Source organism: Schistocerca cancellata, chromosome 1 (genome assembly GCF_023864275.1).
Source record: "Schistocerca cancellata isolate TAMUIC-IGC-003103 chromosome 1, iqSchCanc2.1, whole genome shotgun sequence".
Lineage (NCBI taxonomy): Eukaryota > Metazoa > Arthropoda > Insecta > Orthoptera > Acrididae > Schistocerca > Schistocerca cancellata.
The window spans coordinates 175,044,486-175,072,447 of NC_064626.1; the positions used below are offsets into that span (position 1 = coordinate 175,044,486).

The 27,962-nt window shown below is 43.6% G+C and overlaps 1 protein-coding gene across 1 annotated transcript in view; it reads left to right on the plus strand.

The window, feature by feature from the left end:
- LOC126161494 (uncharacterized) overlaps window positions 1–27,962 on the plus strand; it is a 120,508-nt gene that overhangs the window by 11,941 nt on the left and 80,605 nt on the right. Inside the window, exon 2 of the mRNA XM_049917429.1 lies at window positions 10,698–10,739. Coding sequence (XP_049773386.1) covers window positions 10,698–10,739 — 42 coding nt within the window. The remainder of the gene's footprint in view (window positions 1–10,697; window positions 10,740–27,962) is intronic.

The window sequence follows — 27,962 nt, forward strand, 5'->3', positions numbered from 1 at the left end:
GATTTTTTCTTGTGGGAGGACTGGAGTGCGGTGCACTCATCCTCCAGAAGCCAGCTGAGGGGTTCCAAGGTCAAGGGTAGCGACGGCTATGAAGACAGCAGTGTGCTGATCACATGCCCCTAGATACCACATCCTCTGACGCCCTGGCAGAGGATGGCACGGTGGTTAGTCAGACCATGTGAGCCCGTCTAGGCCCACAACGCGGAACTTTACCTTTCCTTTATGTCTTTTACAAGCGTGCGCAGTTAGCCATGGGTACTTTTAACACTTACGTTAATGTTCATTTACTTTCACATATGTTTACTGCGTTCACTGAAGTTACTGCATTCGCCTTCAGTTGCTGACAGAGGAGGCACGTAGATGGAGATGTTCACAAATTTCAACAAACAAAAAAACCAGATACCGTGAGACCTGGCGACGATTGGAGACCAGCCGTGCAATTCGAGATCCGTCCGTCCGATCCATCGCTGAGGCAGCTCTTTGTTACGAAATACTCCCACATGTACGAGGTGCATTCAAGTTCTAAGGCCTCCGATTTTTTTTCTCCGGACTGGAAAGAGATAGAAACATGCGCATTGTTTTAAAATGAGGCCGCGTTCATTGTCAATACGTCCCAGAGATGGCAGCACCGTACGGCAGATGGAATTTTACCGCCAGCGGCGAGAATGAGAACTGTTTTAAATATTTAAAATGGCGACGTTTTCCTTACTTGAGCAGCGTGCAATCATTCGTTTTCTGAATTTGCGTGGTGTGAAACCAATTGAAATTCATCGACAGTTGAAGGAGACATGTGGTGATGGAGTTACGGATGTGTCGAAAGTGCGTTCATGGGTGCGACAGTTTAATGAAGGCAGAACATCGTGTGACAACAAACCGAAACAACCTCGGGCTCGCACAAGCCGGTCTGATGACATGATCGAGAAAGTGGAGAGAATTGTTTTGAGGGATCGCCGAATGACTGTTGATCGCCTCCAGAGTTGGCATTTCTGTGGGTTCTGTGCACACAATCCTGCATGACGACCTGAAAATGCGAAAAGTGTCATTCAGGTAGGTGCCACGAATACTGACGGACGACCACACCGCTGCCCGTGTGGCATGTTGCCAAGCAATGTTGACGCGCAACGACAGCACGAATGGGACTTTCTTTTCGTCGGTTGTGACAATGGATGAGACGTGGATGCCATTTTTCAATCCAGAAACAAAGCGCCAGTCAGCTCAATGGAAGCACACAGATTCACAGCCACCAAAAAAATTTCGGGTTACCGCCAGTGCTGAAAAAATGATGGTGTCCATATTCTGGGACAGCGAGGGTGTAATCCTTACCATTGCATTCCAAAGGGCACTACGGTAACAGGTGCGTCCTACGAAAATGTTTTGAAGAACAAATTCCTTCCTGCACTGCAACAAAAACGTCCGGGAAGGGCTGTGCGTGTGCTGTTTCACCGAGACAACCACCCGCACATCAAGCTAACGTTACGCAACAGTTTCTTCGTGATAACAACTTTGAAGTGATTCCTCATGCTCCCTACTCACCTGACCTGGCTCCTAGTGACTTTTGGCTTTTTCCAACAATGAAAGACACTCTCCGTGGCCGCACATTCACCAGCCGTGCTGCTATTGCCTCAGCGATTTTCCAGTGGTCAAAACAGACTCCTAAAGAAGCCTTCACCGCTGCCATGGAATCATGGCGTCAGCGTTGTGAAAAATGTGTACGTCTGCAGGTCGATTACGTGGAGAAGTAACGCCAGTTTCATCGATTTCGGGTGAGTAGTTACTTAGAAAAAAAATCAGAGGCCTTAGAACTTGAATGCACCTCGTAAGTGTCAGTTTGTTGGGTCTCCGACTTTTAAAAAGGAGAGCGGAACAGCTTTTGTTCCTGTGTTCATCGGCATTCTGTCCCGATTGATGCCCACAGCAAAGACAGGCCGTGGCCCGTACATCACGGCATGTGCCAAGTTCCGGCAGCCGCCTCCGTCGGGCAGCGACTAATTATTGCAGACGAGTTTCACAGCTCTTGACTGCGCGTTTAAACGCATGCGAGCTCTCGATAGCATCGATGTGTGTGGCGTCCTTAGGTTAGTTAGGTTTAAGTAGTTCTAAGTTCAAGGGGACTGATGACCTTAGCTGTTAAGTCCCATAGTGCTCAGAGCCATTTGAACCATCTAGATAGCATACGACAAAGTTAAGGCCTTTTCTGTGTACCTTTCCAATTATACGAGGGCTGGAACTTAAATAGTGGCAACGATTTATTCACAACCAATACAAAAGAGTTACATGTTTGCACCTGTTACTGTTCTTCAAAGTAGTCACCAGTGCTGTGTAGAACCACTTGCCAGCGATGTGGAAGTCGTAGTTACCATTAGCAGGGCCTGTTCTGTTGATGGTGCGAATGGAGCGGTCTACTGCCTGTCGAATCTCTGGAACAGTTCTGAAACGAATGCCACGAAGTAGTTCCTTCATCTTCGGAATCAAATCAAAGTCACAAGGACGTCCGGGGAGTATGGTGGATGGTACAGTACTTCCCAGTCCCATCGACCGAACAGAGCAGCCACAACTTGCGCTGTATGCGCCCGCGCATTGTCGTGCGAAATGATGGGTGGGTTGCGCAGAAAGCGTCGCCGCTTTTTTCGCAAGGCTGATCGCAGGTGATGCTCCAAAAACGAACAGTAATACTATGCATTGACGGTCTGCCGTGGAGGAACTTAATCCGTTAGGATAACACCATCACAGTCGTAACTTTAACCATACTGGGGCTCTGACGCACTTTCGACTTTCGCGGCGATGCATAATGACGCCAATCGTTGGATTGTAGTTTCAGTTTTGGTTCGTACGATGTGGCGCATGTCTCAGCCAGTGTTATGATACGGGCGTAATAAAGCCTCTCCTTCGCGCCCATAGCGCTCCAAGTGCGTCTGAGTAGCGTCGTAACGCATCCATTTCTGCATTTCCGTCAAGTCATGCGGAACCCATCGTGATGCAATTTTTGGCATGCCCAGGCGTTCTGCAAGATGTGAAGCACAGTCGTATGAGCTAATGCGATTTCTTGGACGAGCTCACGAATCGTATGGCGTCGATCAGTGTCCACAAACGCGGCAACAGCATGCACTTCTTCAGCGATGCTATTATGAGCTGCCCGATGCCTGTCTGCCACAGTTTGCCGACCTTCGTTGAAGGCTTTTACCTAACTTACCACTGTTCTGAATCTGCCAGGAAGTTTCATATCAGCGCACACTCCGCTGCAGAGTGAAAATCTCATTCTGGAAACATCCCCCAGGCTGTGGCTAAGCCATGTCTCCGCAATATCCTTTCTTTCAGGAGTGCTAGTTCTGCCAGGTTCGCAGGAGAGCTTCTGTAAAGTTTGGAAGGTAGGAGACGAGGTACTGGCAGAAGTAAAGCTGTGAGTACCGGGCGTGAGTCGTGCTTCGGTAGCTCAGATGGTAGAGCAGTTGCCCGCGAAAGGCAAAGGTCCCGAGTTCGAGTCTCGGTCGGGCACACAGTTTTAATCTGCCAGGAAGTTTCATATCAGCGCACACTCCGCTGCAGAGTGAAAATCTCATTCTGGTTACCACTGTTCTGTACAGCAATGCCGATTCCCCGCACGCCTCTTGAAGACCTTGATGACAATGCCGTGTTGTACGACCTCTGGCACATTCAATCTTGATCCAACTCCGTTGTTCCTGTTTCGAAAACATAGTGACACAGTTACGTTAGAGCGCTCGCTCACAAGTGACTGTTTTTCCCTCGATTGTGCGCACGCCGGTGACGTGGGACGGGCGAGTCCATGTGCTCGGAGGTAAGGCAGGTATGTCAACAACGTGTGTTGTCAGCGAGAATAGTAGTTTCCATTGCGTAGTGTCTCCACAGCAGTTTTGCCACTATTTAAGTTCAAACCTACGTATATTGATTTCCTGTAGGCCCTGCACGGAGCTGAGCGTTCGCAAAGTGTGGCGGACAAGCCGACTAGTGTGACGTCACATGTTCGTTGCAGGGCCCTTGTTTCTCGTGGGACCCGACTCAACAGACGTTGAGTAATTAGCGACTGAGCTACTGCACTATTGAGATCCCTACCGACAACCACGTGAACTAGCGACTTACAACTGGCGACAAGGTAATCTTCAAAAATTGTTCAGGTGGCTCTAAGCACAGTGGGACTTAACATCTGAGGTCATCAGTCCCCTAGAACTTAGAACTACTTAAACCTAACTAACCTAAGGACATCACAAATATCCATGCCCGAGGCAGGATTCGAACCTGCGACCACGGCAGCAGCGCGGTTGGTAAACTTCAGTTTCGATGTGTATGTTAAAAAACACCTCAGATTCCTATCTTAACTCATGTAGATAGTTTAATATTGTGAAAGAAGAAGATTTTTTTTGAAACACCCAGTAATACTCCGTGAAAACGTCTGCTTCAAGGAAAATACTTAGTAACAAGGGGTTGGTAGTACTGTATGTATCGCAGTTTGGCAAAGATACGTGGGACGTTAAATAATTAATGCAATACATTGTTTTCTCTGTCAGTTTCGGTTGAAAAAGTGCAGAAATTGTTATGGGAAATTGAGGAATATTCCCGCTTCAGCCTCTGTAGTGTCAAGAAGTTTCAATAGGTGGCAGCGCTCCTTCAAAATGCCGTCTGTAACGGAGGAGGGTTCCAAGCAGGCAGCTATCACTAAACTTGTTTTTGTGGAAAATCAGACCTTAGCAGATATTCATAGGCGCTTACGGGATGTCTACGGAGGCTTGACAGTGAACAGAAGCTCTGTGAGTCGCTGGGCGAGGCGCCTGTCAACAACGCAACAACGTAGCGCAAGCCTGTCCAGGCTACAACGTGACATATCTGTGACTATTTTAGTGCGTTCGTCGCCACAAAAATGCAAATGAACTTCTCAATGGCAACGCGGTGCCCACATAAGTCTGCACACCAGAGAGGTGCTCACAGACCTCCAATGGACTGTTCTTCCTCATCCGCCCTACAGTCCCTCCCAGTAAGACAGGATAAGGCAGATGCATTCAGTCGAGATTATGCTAGAAATACGGATTTGTAGCCAAAAGAGCGGGAGATAATATGGTGTGTTGGAATCCTGAATATAACCTCTCTGCTCCCAGAAAAAAAGAAAACGTGTTGCATTACTTATTGAACGTCCCTCCTAAGTCAGCTTGCCACGACGAAGAAGTGTAGTGTCACATCGTCCAATTATCCATAGCTAATGACATGAATAGGTATGAAATGGGACGAACATATAAAATTAGTTACAGGGAAGGTGCACTAGAAGATTTAGATTTGTTGGAAAGATTCTGGGAAATTGCGTTACATCTGTAAGTGAAACAGCTTACAAGGCGCTAATGAAACCTGTTTTAAGAGCTGTACTCCAACGAATGAAGACTGCATCAAGTAGGCATGACAACAGGTAATTAACGGACTCAGAGACGCGGTTTTAGGATCGTAACTGTTTAGTAAAACCCATAAAATAGAAACGCAAGCCTCGCGGAGTGGCAGCGCGGTTTGAGGCCCCAAGTCACGGATTGCGCGGACTTTCCCGCCGAAGGTTCGAGTCCTCCCTCGGACATGGACGTGTGTGTTGTTCTTAGCATAAGTTAGTTTAAGTAGTGCGTAAGTCTAGGGACCGAAAACCTCAGCAGTTTGGTCCCTTTGGAATTCACACACATTTGAATTTTAGAGAAGCAACTGCAATCGCTTAGTAATGGAAATGAACCAGGACCAGACGAGACACCTATAAGATTCTACAAAGATTATACGAAAGAACCTGCTCCCCTTCTAGCAGCAGTTTATCGTAGCTTGCTGGAGCAACAAAGGGTACCTAGCGACTCGATAAAAGCTCAGGTCATTCCCGTTTTCAAGAAGGACTGTAGGACTGGCAGTAGGACGGACATTAGAAACAGAAGCACATAATTATAGACCCACCGCCAATTTGTTGTAGAAGTATGGAACATGTTTTATGCTAAAGAATTATGACTTTAGAACAAAAAGCTCTTCTATGATAATCAACATTGATTTCGCAAATAGAGATTTTGCGAAACTCAGCTCACTCTGTTCTTCCATGAGATCCATAGCACTGTAGACAACGACACACAGGTAGACCCGTGTTCCTTGACTTCAGGAACCATTTGATACCGTCCCGCACTGTCGTTTAGTCAAAAAAGAAAAAAAAAATGGTTCAGATGGCTCTGAGCACTATGGGACTTAACATCTGAGGTCATCAATCCCATAGAACTTAGAACTACTTAAACCTAACTAACCTAAGGACATCACACACATCCATGCCCGAGGAAGGATTCGAACCTGCGACCGTAGTAGTGACACAGTTCCAGACTGAAGCGCCTAGAACCGCTCGGCCACCGCGGCCGGCTAAAAGAAAAAAAAAACGTGCATACCGAATATCGAACCAGATTTGCGACTAGATTCACGACATCGTTGCAGAAAGCACTCAACACGTCGCTCTTAACGGAATAAAATAGACAGATTTAAAGGTAATTTCGGGAGGACTTCAAGGAAGTTGATAGGAAATCTCTTTAAGACTGTCCTCAGATGATGCTGTTGTCTATAAGAAAGTAGCAGCGCCAGAAGACAGTATCGATTTGCAGAATAACTTCCAAAGGAGTTATGAATGATGCGTAACATATTACGCATATATCGGAAAAGAAAGCCACTCCTGTACAACTACACCAGTGATGAGAAACTTCTGGAAACAGTATATACCGTAAAATTATCTAGGAGTAACTATCCAGAGAGACCTTAAGGGGAATGACTATTTAGATAGGACTAATCAAAGAGACAGTCAAGATCCAACAAAGAGCGACGCGTTTCGTCACTACTCATTGGTCCTGTACTACGATGTTTCCTGCTGTAGCTGAGGTCTCGAATTGGGGCTGAGCTCTTGGGTGCTCGACACTATATTGACCTCAGTGTGAGGAAGCTGCTGTTGCTGAGAGGGAGGCGTGGTCTTCTGGAACACCTCCTGTATGTCGTTATGGATTGTAGCGAGCTCTCGCTAATATCCCTGATATCGATTCGCATTGTCGGCTTTGGTGTGGCAGTGCGATTCTGAACGATGCAACACCTGCAGCGAGTGGAGCAAACGATTTAGATGTTGTGACAGTCATTGCTCAAATCGATATGTTAGCTGCACAGAAACTGAGAGCGTTGTTCCTACTTTGCGTACAAACGGCTTCCATCTGCATTATTTGTCAATTCACAAGCAGAATAATCAGTGGGAATGCAAAAGACGCATGGAAATCTGTCGCTCAGTTCTCATGGAACGTCAGAACAATAGGTTGTTACTTCCAAGAGTTCTCTTTGCTGACGGAAGCTACGTTCACAAATTATGGAAAGCTGAATGAAAGGAATATGCATTGTTGTACCGGTGACAATCTGTTGTAGCTGAGGCAAATTGAATGTCAGAGGCAGTAGAGTGTAAAAGTGTGGTGTGGGGTTATTGGAGGCTATGTGATAGCTCATTACAGTATGTACAGTTTACCAAACTGCTACCGGCTCTCCGAGAGGAACTTCCAATTCAAATACCACATGTATGTGGTACCAGCAAGGTGGCTGCCCGTCTCACTACCCGCTTTTGGTTAGGAAATAGCTCACCCACCTACTTATCAGTTGACCTATACACCGGACCTCTCTCTCCGAGCGAAATTCAGTTATGAAGTCTGTTTACAAGCTTCACCCAAGAGGATTTGAAACATTGCTGCAGCATATGCAATGATATGGAAGGAATCTCTTCATTCTATCTAGAAGTCCTTGCATCAGCGACTGCAAACGTATTTTACTGTGGATGGTGGGCCTTTCGAACGCTTGATGTCATAAATGAAATTTACAGTTAACTGTTAATGACGGCTTTCTTTTGTGATTTCCGTTTTGGGGCTGTTGCTGATGGGATTTTGAAATGTTAGGTAACTTGATATAAAACTAAATATAATGTGAAATTCTTATTTAAAATCTTTATATCTCAGTTCTACATCTACATCTAAATCATACTCCGCAAGTCACCTAATGGTGTGTGGCGGAGGGTACTTTCGGTATCACTGTCTGGTCCCTCCAACCCTGATTGTCGGTAAGCCTCTGTATTGGCTCTAATTTCTCAAATTTTCTCCTTGTGGTCAATACGCGAGATGTATGTGGGGGGGGGGGGGGGGTTACCGGGCGGTTCTAGGCGCTTCAGTCCGGAACCGCGCTGCTGCTCCGGTCGCAGGTTCGAATCCTGCCTCGGGCATGGATGTGTGTGATGTTCTTAGGTTAGTTAGATTTAAGTAGTACTAAGTTGTAGGGGACTGATGACCTCAGATGTTGAGTCCCAAAGTGCTTAGAGTCATTTGAACCATTTGAATTTGTATGTGGGGGGAAGTAATATGTTGTCCGACTCCTCCTGAAAAGTGCTGTCCCTAGATTTGAATAGTAAATCTCCCCGTGCTGCACAACGCCTCTCTTGTAACGTCTGCCAGTGGAGTTTGTTTAGCATCTCCGTAACGCTCTCTCGCCAGCTAAACGATGCCGTGACGAAACGCGCCATTCTTCGTCGTATCTTCTGTATCTCCTCTATTATAGGGATCCCAGATAGATGAACAATACTCAAGAATCGGGCGAACAAGCGCCTTATAAGCCACTTCTTTCGTGGATGAGTTACATTCCCTTAAGATTCTTCCGAATGATCTGAGTCGGGTGTCTGCTTTTCCCAATGTCTGTTTTATATGGTCATTCTATTTAAGGTTGCTCTGGATAGTTACGCCTTGTCTCCAGCTGTCTGTCATCAAGGGTGTAGTTCTACAGTAGTGGATTTCTTTTCCTATGTATGCGCAATATGTTACATTTATTTACGTTCAGGGTCAACTGCCAGTGCCTGCACCTTTCATCAATTCTCTGCAGGCCGTTCTGCAAATTCTTACTATCTTCTGGCGTTGCTACTTTAGTATAGACAACTGCATCATCTGTGAATAGCCTTAAAGAGCATCCGACTCTATCTAATATAGCATTTACATATATTGTAAGCAGCAAGGGTCCTATCACACTTCCCTGTGTATACGGATATTACCTTTATATTCGTCGATTTATTTGCGCTAGAGCGATGTGTTCTACCTGCAAGACTGCTTCGATACCACGTAAGTTCGTTTTCCTTGTTTTGCAAACGCGTTAAGTTTTGACCTGCACCTTTCTTTCAAAGTTCTGGCGGAACAAGAACGGAACAGTTACCATCGTTAACTGGTGAATCACTCTTAGGAGCCACGTCGTTGGCCTTCCAATGTATCCATCCAATCGCTTGTAGCCAACTATTGATCAATATTAGTTTTAAATTAATCTTTTCTCCATTGCTCTCTAAGCTCCGTCTACCTGGAACGCCGAATCAGCGTGACGCGCCAGTTCCGACCTTCCAGAGAGCAATCGGTGTCCTATTCAAAACAGATAAGGCCTAAGTTCTAAATAATGTAATTTCTCCGAAAGTGATAGTCGGATTTTGGAGCGCGGAACGCCGCTTAATTTATCTCAGTTAAAACTACGATACTTGCAGCAGAACTTACTATAGTTCCATTTGAAAAGGCCGGCCGGGGTGGCCGAGCGGTTCTAGACGCTACAGTCTGGAACCGCGCAACCGCTACGGTCGCACGTTAGAATCTTGCCTCGGGCTTGGATGTGTGTGATGTCCTTAGGCTATTTAGGTTTAAGTTCTAGGGGACTGATGACCTCAGAAGTAGTCCCATAGTGCTCAGAGCCCCCCCCCCCCCCCCCCTCCATTTGAAAAAGCGAAGGTGACACCTATATCTCTGTAATAAATATAGCTGTGAACGACTATACGTCATTTTTTCAGAATTCATTCAGGTCGAAACAGAATAACGATGTCTTAAACGGTTCGCCCCCGCGGGGTAGCCACGCGGTTTAGGGCGTCTTTCTTGTCACGGTCCGCGCGGCTCCCCCGTCGGAGGTTCGAGTCCTCTCTCGGGCATGTGTTTGTGTGTTGTCCTTAGCGTAACTTAGTTGAAGTTAGATTAAGCAATGCGTAAGCTTAGGGACCGATGACCTCTGCAGTTTGGTCCCATAACACCTTACCACAAATTCCCAAATTTTTCTTAAACGGCTCAGAGACAGCTTGCTTAATCACCCTTTGAGTTGTATGGAGAACATCACTTACTGCAAACGTATGAAGCTCCAGCAGATCTGGTGGAACTTGAAATGACGTAGGTAAATCGAGTGAGCAGGTGGTACTGGTATTGTATTGGTAGACGTTGTGATCGACTGAAATATTAGACTGAATCTGAGCGTATAATTAGTGACATGTCAGATAAATGATGAACAGGTTTGCGCCCTGTGAGAAGTTACTGGAAGATGAACTAAGAAAAATTTTCATGAAATACTATGAGTTCGACGCTTTCGCAGCAAAATCAGGATCAGGGAAGTAATGTCTAAGAGAAATAACTGACGCTATGATCGACAAATGAATAAAATCCAATTTTGTATAAGTTGTGCGAACGTGTGTTACTGGAAGCACATGCCGAGTCAAGTAAAGCAAATGTGAAGAGGTGAAGTATTTGTACCAGATGTTAGCTATTAACCCACAACAGTGAAGCAGTACTAAGTTAGTAGGCTAATTACTAAGTAATGGGTAACAAGTAATTTGTTATAGATCCGAATATTTGGATGCAACATAACGTACGAATTATAACAAATGAATGTTTCTATTTCAGTGTTGGTGATTCACGTTTCTTCCGAGTCCCTCGGATATGAAGGTAATTAAAATACTTTACCTATATTTTCGCTTACAGCTTGCTTTTCCTATGTCAGCAAGGATGAGGTGTAATGCTGCACTTGATTTTCCCTCGTCATGATTGTACTTAATGAATATATCTATTGGATTTGTTACAAAATGGAATGGTATGTTACTTTTATTTAGCCTTCCACATATATTTTTAGTAATTATTCTTTTTGATACATCCGTCTTGCTCATTTGTGTAATAGAAATATCAAAACAATTGTTTAGAGCCTCGCGGGATTAGCCGAGCGGTCTTAGGCGCTGCTGTCATGGACTGTGCGGCTGGTCCCGGCGGAGGTTCGAGTGCTCCCTCGGGCATGGGTGTGTGTGTTTGTCCTTATGATAAATTAGGTTAATTAGTGTGTAAGCTTAGGGACTGATGACCTTAGCAGTTAAGTCCCATAAGATTTGACACACATTTTGAACAATTGTTTAGATATAACACTAGCCTGATGGAAACAGATACCTTAGTGATGTTCATTAATATTGATGCACTCTGTTATTTGCAATAACAGAAGTACAGAAATGCTTCGCACTAACATCACGTATCATCCAATAATGAAAGTTTGAAACATTTGCTCCATGATTTGGCCCTTGGAGCACATTTAGCGACGTGTAGCAGAGTACCGAGAAAACAGTAACACTGAAAACGCGTTTCGTGAAACAAAAAATTCCCTTGGAGTGTTTGACATTTCCAGTCTTCATTTTTTCGTCTCTTCCTCACATTTTTTTCGTTTATAATCGATTATAAACTTCCTTAAACTGACGGTAAATTTCTGTATGTTTCAACTTCCGAGCATCCCCAAACGAATAACATCTCCGAGTTCACAATTGGCAAAACTGTGTCACAAGGTCCATCGCCAACAGATTAAGATTACAGAACAATTGGCGCTAACAGTACTGATCCAAGATGGTGAGAAAACTATTCCATCTTGAATATAAGCCGGATATCAATTTGCATATTTGGAATGCATAATAAATCATTATTTCCTGGATTATCCTCGTAATATTCACGTTTCAGAGCGCGTAACAAGTTCTGCACACCAGCTGGTGCAGATCCTTGCAGTCGTCTTGACACGCTGTCATCTTACATGTTTGTTAACCAGTTACCTGACCCACCTCCACAGAGCAAGTCAGAGACAATACTATATTTGTGCAGTGTCTCTCTGCGCACTGTTAGAACTTTTTAAATACATTTAGACTTGTAATCGGGATTTTTTTCAAAAGATTGTGCTACAATAATGTTCTAGCATTGTACTCTGACAGATACGGTAGTTGTTGAGAGATTCAGAGGGAGCATTAGGCATCAGTTGACTGAAACCGGGATGAGAAATACAATGGAAGGCTAGTTGGTAGCATTTAGATATGAAATAGTAAAGGTTATGGAGGACCAAATAGGTAAAAAGAGAACGACAAGTAGAAATCTTTTGATCACACAGGAGATATTGAATTTAATTGACAAAAGAAGAAAATATAAAAAGGCAGGAAATGAAGGATGTGAAAAGAAGTCGAGACGCCTAAAAAATGAGACTGACAGGAATGCAAAATGACTATATAGGAATGGATAGATGACAAATGTAAGGCTGTAGATACACGCATAACTAGTATGAAGATAGAGGCCATCTATAGGAAAATTAAGGAGATCTTTTGAAAAAAGAGAAGCAGCTGCATGAATATTAAGAACAAAGATCGCAAGCCAATATTAAACAAAGAAGGAACAGATGAAAGGCAGAAGGAATATAGAGAAGGAGTATAAAAGGAGAATGACCTAGGAGATATTATCATAGAAAGGGAAAACGAATTAAATGAAGATGATATGAGAAACCTGGTACTGCGAAGAGAATTTGCCAGAACACTGAGAAGACCTAACTTGTAACGAGGCCCATGAAGTAGACGACATTCCTCTAGAGTTACTGAGATCCTTCAGAGAACCTAAACTAAACTAAAACTCCGTCTGAACAGGTCTCAGAAGACTCTAACGGTCCTGACTGACCGCTGAGTCATCCTCAGCCTATAGACGTCCCTGGATTTGGGTATGGAGGGGCGTGTGGTCAGCACACCACTCTCTCGGCCGTTATCAGTCCTCATGACTGGAGCCGCTACTTCTCAATCAAATAGCTTCCTCAAATTACCTCACAATGGCTGAGTGCACCCCAATTGCTAACAGCGCTCTGCAGATCGGACAGTCACCGATCCAAGTGATGGTTGGTTGGTTGGTTTGGGGAAGGAGACCAGACAGCGTGGTCATCGGTCTCATCGGATTGGGGAAAGATGGGGAAGGAAGTCGGCCGTGACCTTTCAGAGGAACCATCCCGGCATTGGCCTGGAGTGATTTAGGGAAATCACGGAAAACCTAAATCAGGATGGCCGGACGCGGGATTGAACCGTCGTCCTCCCAATGCGAGTCCAGTGCCTAACCACTGCGCTACCTCGCTCGGTGATCCAAGTGACAGTCAAGTCGGACAGCTCTTATCTTCAATGATTTAATGGGGACCATTGTTACCACTGCAGCAAGGCCATTGGCTCTTCAGAGAATCAGACCTGACAAAACATTCCTACCTGGTGCATGGTGTATACTTGACCGGCAAAATACCCTCAGACTTCAGGAAGAATGTGATTATTTCAATTGCAAAGAGACTGATGCTGGCAGATACGAATCTTGCCGAACTACCAGTTAATAAGTCTTTGTTGGAGTATAATGACACGAATTATTATCAAAAACTGGAAAAACTGGTTGAAGCTGACCTTTTGCAAAATCAGTTTTTGTAATACTGATCTTACAACTTAGAAGATACATTGAAGATAGAAAAATCTACATTTTTAGCATTTGTTAAGTTGTACCCATGGTCTAGCAATCAAAACGCCCTCAGTCCCGTGTTTGAAATCCGCTACTGCTTAAATTTTGATTAATAATCAACATTGGCGGCCGAAGACTTCCGGCATAAGAAGTCAGCCTCATTCTGCCAACGGCTTTGTTAAAGACGGCGGAGGAGCGGAAAGAGGTTCAGGGCACTCTCTTGGGGAAGCTGTCCCTAAAGGCGGAAGAATCAGCAATGATCAACGGCATCAGAATGCAGAAAGCAATGTAAAACACTGCATTAAAGACACGGAACGTGTATCCACAGGACATGTGGCCTGTAATTGAAAAAGTGTCGCGACGATCCCTCCATTGGCAAACGATTCTGGAGTAGTCCCCCATTCGGTTCTCCGGGAGGGGACTGCCAACGAGAAGGTGTCCATGAGAAAAAGATTGAATAATAAGCGAAAGGATAACGTTCTACGAGTCAGAAGCTTGAACGTGGTAGGGAAACAAGAAAATCTGAAAAGGGAAATGCAAAGGGTCAAGCTAGATACAGTAGGGGTCAGTAAAGCGAAATGGAAAGAAGACAAGAATTTCCGGCCAGATGAGTATAGTGTAATATCAACAGCTGTAGAAAATGGTATAACGGGAGTAGGATTCGTTATGAATAGGAAGCTAGGGCAGAGAGTGTGTTACTGCGAACAGTTCAGTGATAGGGTTATTCTTATCAGAATCTACAGCAAACCATTACCGACAACGATAGTTCAGGTATGCATGCCGACGTCGCAAGCTGAAGATAAACAAATAGAAAAAGTATATGAGGATATTGAAAGGATAATACAGTACGTAAAGGGAGATGAAAATCTAATAGCCATGCAGTTGTAGGGGAAGGAGTAGAAGAAAAGGTTACAGGAGAATATGGACTTGGGACAAGAAATGGAAGAGCAGAAAGTCTAATTGAGTTCTGTAATAAATTTCAGCTTGTAATAGCGAATACTCTGTTCGAGAAGCACAAGACGAGAACGTATACTTGGAAAAGCCTGGGTGGTACGGGTAGATTTCAGTTAGAGTACATCGTGGTCAGATAGAGATTCCGAAATCAGATACTGGATTGTAAGGCGTACCCAGGAGCAGATATAGACTCAGATAACTATGTGGTAATGAAGTTTAAGAGATTAGTCAGCAAGAACCAATACGCAAAGAAGCGGAACACAGAAGTTTTAAGGAATGACGAGGTACACTTGAAGTTCTCTAAGGCTGTAGATACAGCAATAAAGAATAGTCGAGTAGGCAGTGCAGTTGTTGAAGAATAGACGTCTCCAAAAACGGCAATCACAGAATCTGGAAAGAAATACACAGGTACAAAGAAAATAACTGTAAATAAATCATAGCTAACAGAAGAAACACTTCAGCTGATCAATGAAAGAAGGAAGTACAAAAAAGTTCATGGAAATTCAGAAAAACAGAAATACAAATCGCTGAGGAATGAAATAATTAGGAAGCGCAGGGAAGTTAAGACGAAATGGCTGCATGAAAAATATGAAGAAATAGAAAATGAAATGATTGTCGGAAGGACAGACTCATCGTATAGTAAAGTCACAACAACATTCCGTGACATAAAAAGCAAGGAGGTAACATTAAGAGTGCAACGGGAATTCCACTGTTAAATGTAAAGGAGAGAGCAGATAGGTAGAATGAATATATTGAAAGCCTCTATAAGCAGGAAGATTTATCTGATGCGATAGAAGAAGAAACAGGAGTCGATTTAGAAGAGATAGGGGATCCAGTATTAGTATCAGAATTTAAAAGAACTTTGGAGGACTTGAGAGCAAATAAGGCAGAAGGGATAGATAATATTCCATCAGAATTTTTAAAATCATTGAGGGAAGCGACAACCAAATGACTATTCACGTTGGTGTGTAGAATGGATGAGTCTGGTGACATACCATCTGTCTTTCGGAAAAATATCATCCACACAATTCCGAAGATGGCAAGAGCTGACAAGTGCGAGAATTATCGCACAATCAGCTTAACAGTGCATGCACCCAAGTTGCTTATAGGAATAATATAAAGAAGAATGGAAAAGAGACTGGAGGATTTCTAGATGACGATCAGTTTGGCTTTAGAAAAGGTAAAGGCTCGAGAGAGGCAATTCTGACGTTGCGGTTGGTTCGAATCCTGGCTCGGGCATGGATGTGTGTGATGTCCTTAGGTTAGTTACGTTTAAGTAGTTCTACGTTTTAGGGGACTGATGACCTCAGAAATTGAGTCTCATAGTGCTCAGAGAAATTTGAACCATTTTGACGTTGCGGTTGATAATGGAAGCAAGACTAAAGAAAACTCAGCCGACCGCAGTGGTCTCGCGGTCCTAGGCGCGCAGTCCGGAACCGTGCGACTGCTACGGTCGCAGGTTCGAATCCTGCCTCGGGCATGGTTGTGTGTGATGTCTTTAGGTTAGTTAGGCTTAAGTAGTTCTAAGTTCTAGGGGACTGATGACCACAGCTGTTAAGTCCCATAGTGCTCAGAGCCATTTGAACCATTAAAGAAAACTCAAGACACGCTCATAGGATTTATGGACCTGGAACAAGCGTTCGAGAATGTAAAATGGTGCAAGAAGTTCGAAATTCTGAGAAAAATAGGGATGAGCTATCGGGAGAGACGGGTATTATACAATATGTACCAGAACCAAGATGGAATAATGTTCAAATGTTTGTGAAATCTTATGGGACTTAACTGCTAAGGTCATCAATCCCTAAGCTTACAGGCTACTTAACCTAAATTATCCTAAGGACAAACACACACACCCATGCCCGAGGGAGGTCTCGAACCTCCGCCGGGATCAGCCGCACAGTCCATGACTGCAGCGCCTAAGACCGCTCGGCTAATCCCACGCGGCAGGAATATAAGAGTGAACGACCAAGAACTAAGTGTTCGTATTAAAAAGGGTGTAAGACAATCTGTATATCTAAGAAACAATCTGTATATCTAAGAAACAATTATGGAAATAAAAGAAAGATTCAAGAGTGGTAATTAAAATTCAAGGTGAAATGATATCAATGATGCGATGCGCTGATGACATTGCGATGCTGAGTGAGTGTGAAGAAGAATTACATGATCTGCTGAATGGAATGAACAATCTAATGAGTACAGAATATGGATGGAGCGTAAATCGAAGAAAGTCGAAAGTAATGAAAAGTAGCAGAAATGAGAACAGCGAGAAACTGCTACCTAGGCAGTGAAATAACCAATGACGGACGAAGCAAGGAGGGCATCAAAAGCAGACTAGCTATGGCAAAAAAGGCACTCCTGGTCAAGAGAAGTCTACTGCATTCAAACATACGTCTTAATGTGAGGAAGAAATTTCTCGGAATGTACGTTCGGAATACAGCATTGTATGGAAGTGAAACATGGACTGTGGAAAAACCAGCACAGAAGATAATCGAAGCATTTGAGATGTGGTGCTACATACGAATGTTGAAAATTAGGTGGACTGGTAAGGGGGTTTTGCACAGAACTGGAGAGGAATAGAATATGTGGAAAACACTGTTAAGGAGAAGGGGAACGATGACAGGACATAAGACATGAGGGAATGACTTCCATTGTACTAGAGGGAGCTGTAGAGAGCAAAAACTGAAGAGAAAGGCAGAGATAGGAATACATCCAGCAAATAATTGAGGACATAGACTGCAGGTGCTACTCTGGGATAAAGAGGTTGGCACGGGGGAGGAATTCTTGGCGGGCCCTGCCGGAAGACTGATGACCCAAAAAAAATTTAGAGAAGTTTTTTACAGTGTTCATTGGAATACATTATATGAAATTCTGAAAGTGTCAGACATTAAATACAGTTAGTACATTGTTTGCAATTCACATAGAAGCCAAGTCGCAGTAGTAAGTGCTGTATACAGTTTTAAGTGTGTGATCCCACTACCAGCTGCGCGCGAATCATGGCGTTTACACCGTGAGCAGCACTACAAGCCAGAAACATGTGGCCCAGTGCCGCGTATGATCACGTGGAGCTTGGGCGTGCACAGAAAGAAAGTGGGCTACCTGTGCAATGGGGTCTAGTGTGAGCCAGCTTGAGGGGCGCAGAAAATGTCCCCTTGCCTTGTTATAGAATGAGGCAGCGCAGAGTGGCAGCCGGGTGGCGGCGCCGACCAGTACGAATGAAACATTCTTTGCCCATTTGGGCCGGTTATCGACAGGCTGTGCTGACAGAATCAACGCGCACACCCTGCAATTTTTCTGAAACTATTTTACGGAAGCTAATTCGTAAACAAAATTGATTTTCACTTTACTTATAGCTTTATAAGTCAGATTCATGGTGAAGTGTCCAAAATTTCGATAATGGTCATACTTAACATAATATTATCATTCAAGTATGACACTGCGTGAAATTCGATAAGTTTGCAACAAGAAATAGAGGTCGCTATGATTTTGTTTTTGGTGCATATTGCACCATGTGTTGCCGCAAATGAAATTTAGCTAAGATACTGAATTTTTCTTTGCTTGGGAGGGAGTCTCCATCTGTCTTCAACCTCCATAGAATGGGATTTATGTACCGTGCTCGCTTCCGACTACATGCACACTAGAATGAAATATTCATAACATTCCTCATATATCCTAAACTGTTTGAGATAGTGACACAAGATTTTGGCAAGTGATATTACACAAAGAGGAGAGTATTTTGCGATATGGTTAACATACAAAGCTTTCTGATCTACAGCGATGTAGACGAAGCTATGATTTTTATTTTTTATTTTTCAGTCCAGTGCTGTAATTTTCTAAGAATCTTCAACGGCTATTAAAAAGAGTATTTGCTAGTATGAAAATGAACATGAAATTCCTTCTCTTATTATGTGTGTTTGACATTGTGTCAACTGTTGGGGATGACATGAATTGCTATTCTTTAAAACCAGGTTCACCAAGATCGCTTGTAAATCTTGTTTCTCGATTACCGGTTTCCATAGATCTGTGCTGTCATCATCATACCTGAAAATTCAGTAAACCAACATTCCAAGTCAAGGTAGCTAATACATATATGACTTCATGTAACTATGTTACTGGAAACCAAATCAATGAATTAAGCTATTGACCTCTCTGATCTTCTGTTGCTTGTTTAATATGACACTGCTTCAGAAATATGTCGCAATAGATACTGCAAGGCGAGTTTCTCCAAATTATATTGTTTTTTGGTAAACGATGTAAAATTAAACCTGTCAAAGAGAAATGTAGTCGTTACTCATGATTGAAGACGCTTCTTCAAATGACACAAGGTTAACAATCGAGACACAAATAACTCGTCAGTTCTATAGCAGTTTAAGTGGAATCCCATAACCCATTGTATTTTTAACGGTGATCGACTGCAGTGGAAACTTACCAAAGGATTATCTTTCTGTTCTTCATCTGAGAAACATGGAAATAATTTGCAGCAAATAGTGTGACAATTTTTGTTCCTATCCCCATTAATTGTATTTTGATGTATTAAAGATAGGTTATACATATTTATAATCTATTTTAACTGTAATTAATAGTCTAAAGCAGTTCATACAGTAATAACTATCATGTTTTTCTAACATCTTTATATACAGATACACAGGCAATAAATTTGTTATTTCTATTAGAACAATGCTGCAGAGTAGAACTAATCCGATAAAACTCTTTCACAACTCTCAAGCTGTGAACACAGTGGCATCTTGCAGAACCTCGCCTACTATTCGTCAAAGTCAGTATCATTGACGCATTAGAAGCTATTTGTAGCAAGAAGATTCACTCCCTCACTCTGCACGGGGGTAGGAACGGAAAGATGATATGCTAATTGGTGTACTTTTTCGTATATGAAATATAGTTGGGGTGTAGAAAGAAACTCCTTCGGCAATGTGACTGAATATTCTCCTCATTGTGCGCTATCATTTTCGAAAATCTAGTTTCGTTATCCAGAGTGGTGTGAGGGATATGAGGTACGTTATGAATATTTCACTCTCGCGAGTGTGCTGTCGGAAGCGAAATTGCTACATTAATTCCGTTTTCTCGAGACCTTCTCCCAGGTCTAAAGAAAAGGTCAATATCTTTGGTAAATTTCAAGCACCACAGCGTATGGTCGTGATATCCACCAAAACCAAAATCATAGCGACAAATAGTTTTCATTACAAATTTTTTTAACTTCCACCTAGCATCTTGCTTAACTTCGAATATCACAATAAGTATGACCATTAACAAGTGATGAGCACTTCTCCATGAAGCGGACATGTAAAGCTATACGTAAAGTAAAAATCAAATATTTTTGATGAACAGTTTCTGTATAATCGAGTGAGAAAGACTGCAGAGACAACGGAGCGCGCATTACCTACCCGCAATGGTACTGCAGCATTTTGACTAGCCGACTAATCGTCGTTTCTGTGTCCGCCCGTAGCCGCATGTAGATGCCCTGGGCAGCGCGCCGAGTCCAGGTGCAGATCACTAGCTTGTGCCAACGTTCTCAAGCCGCCCTCATGCGTGACGAGGCAGCTAATTTTGACGTGGACGCGGAAGGGGAAAACCGACCTCGCCAGAGGCAGCGGCGTCGGCACACGGGACGAGCTGGTTAATGTGATTCGCGCTCTTCAATAGCCGCGCTCGGTTTTATTTGGCTCGCAAATCACGCTGTTTCCTTACGAAAGTCGACCCGCCTGAAGTAGGTGCATGATTGTCGAAGAAGAGCGCAGAAAATCGCGAAGAAAATCTAGACTCGATGGCCTGAACAGCGAACTGCTGATAGAGGAACATCAAATATTGCTGTGTAACGATCTGAGATACATGCTAATAGAAGTTATTCGTAAACTGGATTGAATTTTCATCCCATTTTCGGTTTTAAATTTAATGTAATTCAGGTATAGTGTCTAATGTCGGTTATTCTTCTTTTAGTGTTCAACCCTGAGGTTGGTTTGTAGCAGAGCGCCATTCCTCTCTTCTGTCTGCCTTCCTCTTCATTTCCATGTATGTGTTACATCCAACGTCATTCATGAACTGTTGCATGTATGATATCCTTGGTCGACCCCGCCGATTCCTTCCCTCAGTAGCTCCTTCTGCTATTGTTCCAATGATGCTGTTGTGTCGTAGGATGTGGCCTACAAGTTTGTCTCTTCTTGTTTGGATGTGCCTTCACAGAGAACTGGTTTCCTGTACTCTTCTAAGCACCCCTTCGTTTGTTACTTTGTCTCTCCAGCTGATCTTCATCATCCTTCTATAGCACCACATCTCCAGGGCCTCTAGCCGTCTTCTCTCTTCCAATTGTCCAAGTTTCACATCCGTATAGGGCCACACTCCAAACGAAACCTTTCATGATACGTTTCCTTCTTTTCAGACTGATGTTGTTGCTGGTGAGCAAGTTCCTTCTCCGATTAAATGCAATTTTGGCCTTTCTGGCCCCCTCTGCTGGGATCTTCCTCAGGATCTTCTGGTGTCCACTACTGCTAGAACACTGAGACCAGTGTCGCGTCCTCTTATAAAGGGGGAGTTTTCATGCGTTCGTGTTGGAGAAGTGATAGTATTGGTTAAAATCCATATGGCTACCATTGGTAGGCCATAGTCATTGGCTAATATTCCCGTTCTGATGCAGAAGAAGGGGCGTTGGTAGCTCATCTACTGTGGATACCATTGGTGGCCCATCGTCATTGGATAGGAAGGCACTATTCCACACTTATGCTGGAGAAGGGTTATTGGTTGAAATGCCTGCTACCGCTATTGGTTGGTCATCAGTGGCTAGATTCGAAGCGGACAGAGCTAGAGGGGGGGGGGGGATGTTTACCAAAATATTATTGTCCGCCGAGGTGACTTGCAACGCGTTGTTTATGCCGCTCACACACCGCAGCCGCGCGTTTACTTCCTTGATGGCAGGGTGCCACGATACCGGAAGCCCATAGCCGCCCTCTCTATTGAAATTAGATGCATTTTTAGAAATTTCAACCGCTTCTTGGACCTTTCTTCTATAAATGTTTGTTACTTTAGCCAGTACACGTACGTTTTTTAAAGTCAATGTCAGAGCCACAGTTCTCATGATGTTCCGTTACTGCAGATTTTGCACTTTGTTTTAGCCGCATGTGCCGTTCGAGTTCCTTAATGCGTTCTTTAACAGTTCTTCCCGTTTCGCCTATACACACTTTGCCGCAGCCACATATCACTTGATAGACGATTCCCGGCGGGGTCAGGGAATTTCTCTGCCTCGTGATGGCTGGGTGTTGTGTGCTGTCCTTAGGTTAGTTAGGTTTAAGTAGTTCTAAGTTCTAGGGGACTGATGACCATAGATGTTAAGTCCCATAGTGCTCAGAGCCATTTTTGAACTTGATAGACGCCTGCATTGTGGAAGCAATTAGGTGTATCCGTTTTCCGTCAGGAAAAGTCTTTTATTTTGTTCTGACTAAAGAAAGATGTCTGAATACCATTTTTCTTTAAAATCCTGCTTATGCGGTCAGTGACCCCTGAAAAGAACGGTAACCTGACTGAGTGAGAAGGCGGTTCCCTGTCATTCTTATTAGCGGTATAAATATTCCGCCTAAAAGCACTGTCGATTGAATAACTATCATACCCATTTGCCTTCAAAATCATCTTTAAAAAATTCAACTCGGTTTCCAACTTGTCGTCATCACTGATACGGAAGGCACGTGAAGACAGAGTGCTGAGTACTGCTTGCTTCTGGGCTGGGTGGTGGTGCGAAGTGGCATCTAAATACCTGTTTGTGTTAGTCGGTTAGCAGTAGTGGACACCAGAAGAGGGGTCGAAACGTCGATCATTTTAGAAGAAACATGACGCGGCCTAATGACCCAGAAGATTTTAACTTCAGTGACAAGCCTGCAGACTTACATAAAATGTGAGCTACTTATGGAAGCGATGATGTGCGAAAAACTTGAGTCTCGCAGCTGCAGAGGTCGGTATTCAAGCACTAACTCGGCTTGAACAAATGTGGGATGGGATATTAAACACAGCCATACTTGGAAGAACAGTCCTAAAATTCATAAGAAGCAGTCAAATTAAAACGAGATAGGTGGAAAAATTTAAGTAAACTGTTTATTATTTTAAAAGTAATCGCCATACATGTTAGTACATTTATCTCACTGAGTGACAAGACGATCAGTGTCTTCAATGTAAAACGTTGCCGTTTGTCTAGGGAACCGTGATCGTACCCAGGAGTGCACCTCTTCGTCCGACGCAAATCGACGGGCACCAATGACTTTCTTCAGAGCCCTGTAAATATGGAAATCGCGTGGGGAGAGATCGAGGCTGTATGAAGGATGTCCACGTGGATACTTTGCAAAAGTTGAAGCTCGGCATCAAGCTGAAACGCCCAGCAACGTTGACGGACGGCCTCTTCTGTTGAGGACAATGCCCGCCCACATGTTGGATTGGTTGGGTTTAAGGGCGCTCAACTGCTGAGGTCATTAGCGCACATGTTGGAAAGATGTTTCGAGTACACTGCAGAAGTTTCACTGGGAAGCCCTTACACATCCCCCATACAGTCCTGATCTCTCCTCATGGGATGTCCATATTTTTGGAGCTCTGAAGAAAGGCATTCGTGTCTTGCTTCGGACGAAGAGGTGGACGCCTGGGCACAATTGTGGTTCCGGAGGCAACTGCAGCCATTTTTCCATGAAGACATTGACTGTCTTGTTTCCTACTGGAATAACTGTATTAACAGTTTTGCCAACTACTTTTAAAATAATGAACAGTTTACTTACTTTTTTTCCATTTATCTCGTTTTCATTTGACTGCCGCTTATAATTGAAAGACTTTATGGCCGACCTATACCTGACAGGTCGAATAATAATTTGAGCTTGGTTCTTCAGAATGGCCGGCCGGTGTGGCCGTGCGGTTCTAGGCGCTTAAGTCTGGAACCGCGTGACCGCTACGGTCGCAGGTTCGAATCCTGCCACGGGCATGGATATGTGTGATGTCCTTAGGTTAGTTAGGCTTAAGTAGTTCTAAGTTCTAGGGGACTGATGATCACAGATGTTAAGTCCCATAGTGCTCAGAGCCATCTGAACCATTTTTCTTCAGAATGCGACTATAGTGCCTCAGCTACTGGATCAAGCCTGAAGGAAGGGACTGGCAGCTCCCTGCAGGAGCGATCGCTTCTGATAAGGAACCAGTGCTGAGAAATTGTACTGATACGCTGTTTCGAACCAACAATGATTATGAGGCAAGTGTCTATAATTTGTTTAATCTTAATATGATATTAATGGCTGTCTCTTGAAAAACAATGCAAAATAGCCAGTGACCTGTTCACATTGGAGTTTAGCACTGTTAACGACTGTAAAAAGATGGATCGTTTCGTGTTGTAGGAACTTGTGAACATTCATTTAATATACGAGTATGATGCAGCAGGATGCACGGTCTCGGAAGCCAAATAAATGTAGGGGGAAAAATTTTGCAACGAGCGTCATCCTAATTGGAAGAAATACGAGATGCGACAATAAAGTAATGAGATTGATTTTCTTTGCAAGATGTGGCAACCCTGCAGGCTTGCGTATGGGCCGGCCGCGGTGGTCTAGCGGTTCTGGCGCTGCAGTCCGGAACCGCGGGACTGCTACGGTCGCAGGTTCGAATCCTGCCTCGGGCATGGGTGTGTGTGATGTCCTTAGGTTAGTTAGGTTTAAGTAGTTCTAAGTTCTAGGGGACTTATGACCTAAGATGTTGAGTCCCATAGTGCTCAGAGCCATTTGAACCATTTTTTTTTGAACTTGCGTATGGACAATAGCTTTGACCTTGGTCTATAAGCTGCTTCTACTCCAAGCAGCACATCGATGCAACTGCTCAGACGTGAGCTGTGCTGTAATAAGTTAAGACGTGTTTGTGTCTCTCGTCACGGAAATGGAACCGCATAATATTGAACAACGGTTTATGCCATTTCTTTTTCCGTTAAATTGGGTGAAAACGCGACGACAACTTACGGTAAGCTTCAGAAGGTTTTTGGAGAGGAGGTTATGTCAAGAGCTCAAGTTTTTCGTTGGCATAAAATGTTTAGTGAAGGCAGAACGGATGTTGAAGATGAAGACTGCAGTGGACGACCATCAACCTCACCGACGGATGTTAGCTTGGCCAGGGTGCGTGAACTCGTACGATCAATCGAGAAACAGTTCGTCTAATAATAACTGAAGATCTTGGTATGAGAAAGATTTGTGGAAAAATGCTCCCGAAAAATCTCACACCAGAACAGCGAGAAACACGGAAAAATGTGGCAGCCGATCTATTAGAAAAAACGGAAATCAATCCAGAATTGTTGAGCCACGTTATTACTGGTGATGAAAGTTGGTTTTTTCAGGACGATCCAGAGACAAAACACCATAGTTCGCAATGGTGCTCAAGGGATCACCCAGACAAAAAAAAGCTCGCATGTCAAAGTCAAAAGTGAAATGCATGCTTGTGTGCTTCTTTGATTCCAAGGAAATTGTTCATAAAGAGTGGGTGCCTCCTGGACAAACAGTTAACTAATATTACTACAAAGAAATTTTAGAAATACTTCGTAAAAAAGTTCTTCGTGTCCGTGCCAACTTTGTGATAATTGGATTCTGCATCACGATAAAGCACCATCCCATACTACTCTGTCAGAACAGCAATTTTTAACCTCAAAACCAATTTCAGTACTACCACAGCCACCTTATCCACCAGATAACGCTCCGTGCGACTTTTTTCTATTTCCAAGAGTCAAAACGGCGGTCGAGGGACACCATTTTCAAACAACACAAGATGTCCAAAAAGCTGTGACGAGGGTCTTGGAGGATATTATAGAAGATGAGTTCCAGAAATGTTACCATCAACGGCAGAAGCGCTGGAAAAAGTGTGTGCAATCGGAAGGGAACTACTTTGAAGGCGACAACACTAAACTTGATTAAAACGGTAAGTAACATTTTTCTTCAACATCAGTCTCTTTACTTTATTGTCGCACCTCGTATATTGGGGTGGACAGAAACAAAGGACAGCTATCGATGGATCGCGGCAAAGAAATGTTCAAACAGAAGTATTCGAGTGTACTGAATCGTGTGAGAGAACTTTCATTACTAAGCATCTGCCATCCAGCCCGCAAAATACACATCTCGAACAAACAACGTGTGCAGAAAAGAGGTTTATTGTATCAATGGATTATCGAACGCAGTACGGCAATGCCGAACATCCTACGGTCTGTATGGTTTATGGAGGGCACCTCTTTTCGTGATCGTGTTTCAACTCCCTCGTTAGCCATATTTGGAGTGATGAAACTCCATACGCAGTGCTTGTCACAGATGACCAGTAATTGTTTTCTATCTGTTTGTACAATATCGATAAGAGCAAAAAAATTAGATTTCATGTTACTTGAGTGATCAATATGAAAAACGCATCTACAGAACCGAAAATGTAAAGCATCAACTGACAAAGTTCAAGTATACTGTACAACAAGCCTTAGACACGTACAGTATGTGCCAAGCAATGTTGTGAAGGATCTCCACTGAAAATTTAAACGTAGCCAAACCATCGTAAAAAGATAAAAAATAAAAACTGAACGAGGCCAAAATTAGCTAAATGTGAGCTATGCGTGAAGTATTCAGTGAACCAGAGAGTAAAATTCTATCTATTACGCTGACTGAAAATTCTAAGAAGTTTTGGTCTTACGTTAAATCAGTAAATGGATCGAAACCATCTGTCCAGACACTCTGTGACCATAACAGGATCGAAACGGACGATATCAGGGAGAAGGCGGAAATACTAAACGGCTTTTTTCGAAATGGTTTCACTGGAGTATATCGTTCTGTGTTTCCATCTTTAAACCGTCGCACGAACGTCAGAAAAACATCGAAATAAGTGGCCACAGGACAGAAAAGCGGCTAAAATCGCTCAACAAAGGAAAGGCCACTATATCTCAGGTATGCCCATGCGATTCCACCTAGAGGATGCGAAAGAACTTGCTTCTCTTCTAACAGCAGCGTTCCACAGATTGCTGGAGGAATGAAGCGTTCCTAGCGATTGGAAGAAAAACATAGACCATATGTTTCCAAGAACGGTAGTCGAACAGACGTATAGAACTGTAGCGTACATTTCTGACGTATGATGTGTTGTAGAATTTTGAAACATATTCTATACACATGTATTATGACTTTTCTGGAGACAGAAAACCTCCCCTATAGGAATCAACATGAGTTTCGAATATAACGATCGCGTGAAACGCTGCTTGCTGTGAAGGTCCACGAGACCCAGAAAACAGCAGACACCGACGCCGAGGTTGATACCTTATGCCTTAACTTCGAGAATGCACTTGATACAGCTTCGCACTGCCAGCCAGTGAACAAAATACGAGCTATGGAACATCAAACCTGCTATATGCTTCGATTGGAGAGTTTCTAAAAAACAGAACACAGCTTGTCACTCTCAATGGAGAGAAAGCCTCAGACATGAAAGTAAATTCTCCACCAAGGGATTGTTGTAGATCCATTACTTTTTACAACGTACGCTGTGGTCAGAAACAATCTGTAAACTCTGTGAAGGTGTTGCAGGGTAAATTGTGCTGAGAAATAACTGTTAAGAAAAAAATCCGATACGTTGAGACGTTTCCGAGTTAATTAACATTGAAGTTACCCAGTTAATGGCGTTGCGGGCGCAAATTCAAGTGACCCGCCAGACACAATTAGGCTGTCAACCTTTGGCTCCTTACTACCTTTCAACAAACAATTTTTGTATCGCTCTGTTGTTCGGTTGTAGAAAAGGAAACGAAGAACTCGTTTGGTGACACCGTCTCCGGCGGGCCTCTTGAATTTGCGCACGTAAACTGCCTGACTGGTGAACTTCAATGCTAATTAACTTGGAAACTTCGCAACGTATCAAAGTTTTTTTTTCACAATTGTCTCTCAGCTCAACGTACCCTGTAACATCCTGACAAGCTTTTCAGACTGTTTCTGGGCACACTGTATACAGGGTGGTCCATTGATCGTGACCAGGCCAAATATCTCACGAAATAAGCATCAAATGAAAAAACTACAAAGAACGAAACACGTGTAGCTTGAAGGGGGGAACCAAATGGCGCTATGGTTGGCCCGCTAGATGGCGCTGCCATAGCTCAAACGGATATCAGGTGCGTTTTTTTTATAAAAGGAACCCCCACTTTTTATTACATATTCGTGTAGTACGTAACGAAATATGAATGTTTTAGTTGGACCACTTTTTTCGCTTTGTGATAGATGGCGCTGTAATAGTCACAAAGGTGGTATCACGAAACATTCCGCCAGCGCGGACGGTATTTGCTTCATGATACATTACCCGTGTTAAAATGGACCGTTTACCAATAGCGGAAAAGGTCGATATCGTGTTGATGTATGGCTATTGTGATCAAAAGCCCGCATCTCGTGGTCGTGCGGTAGCGTTCTCGCTTCCCACGCCCGGGTTTCCGGGTTCGATTCCCGGCGG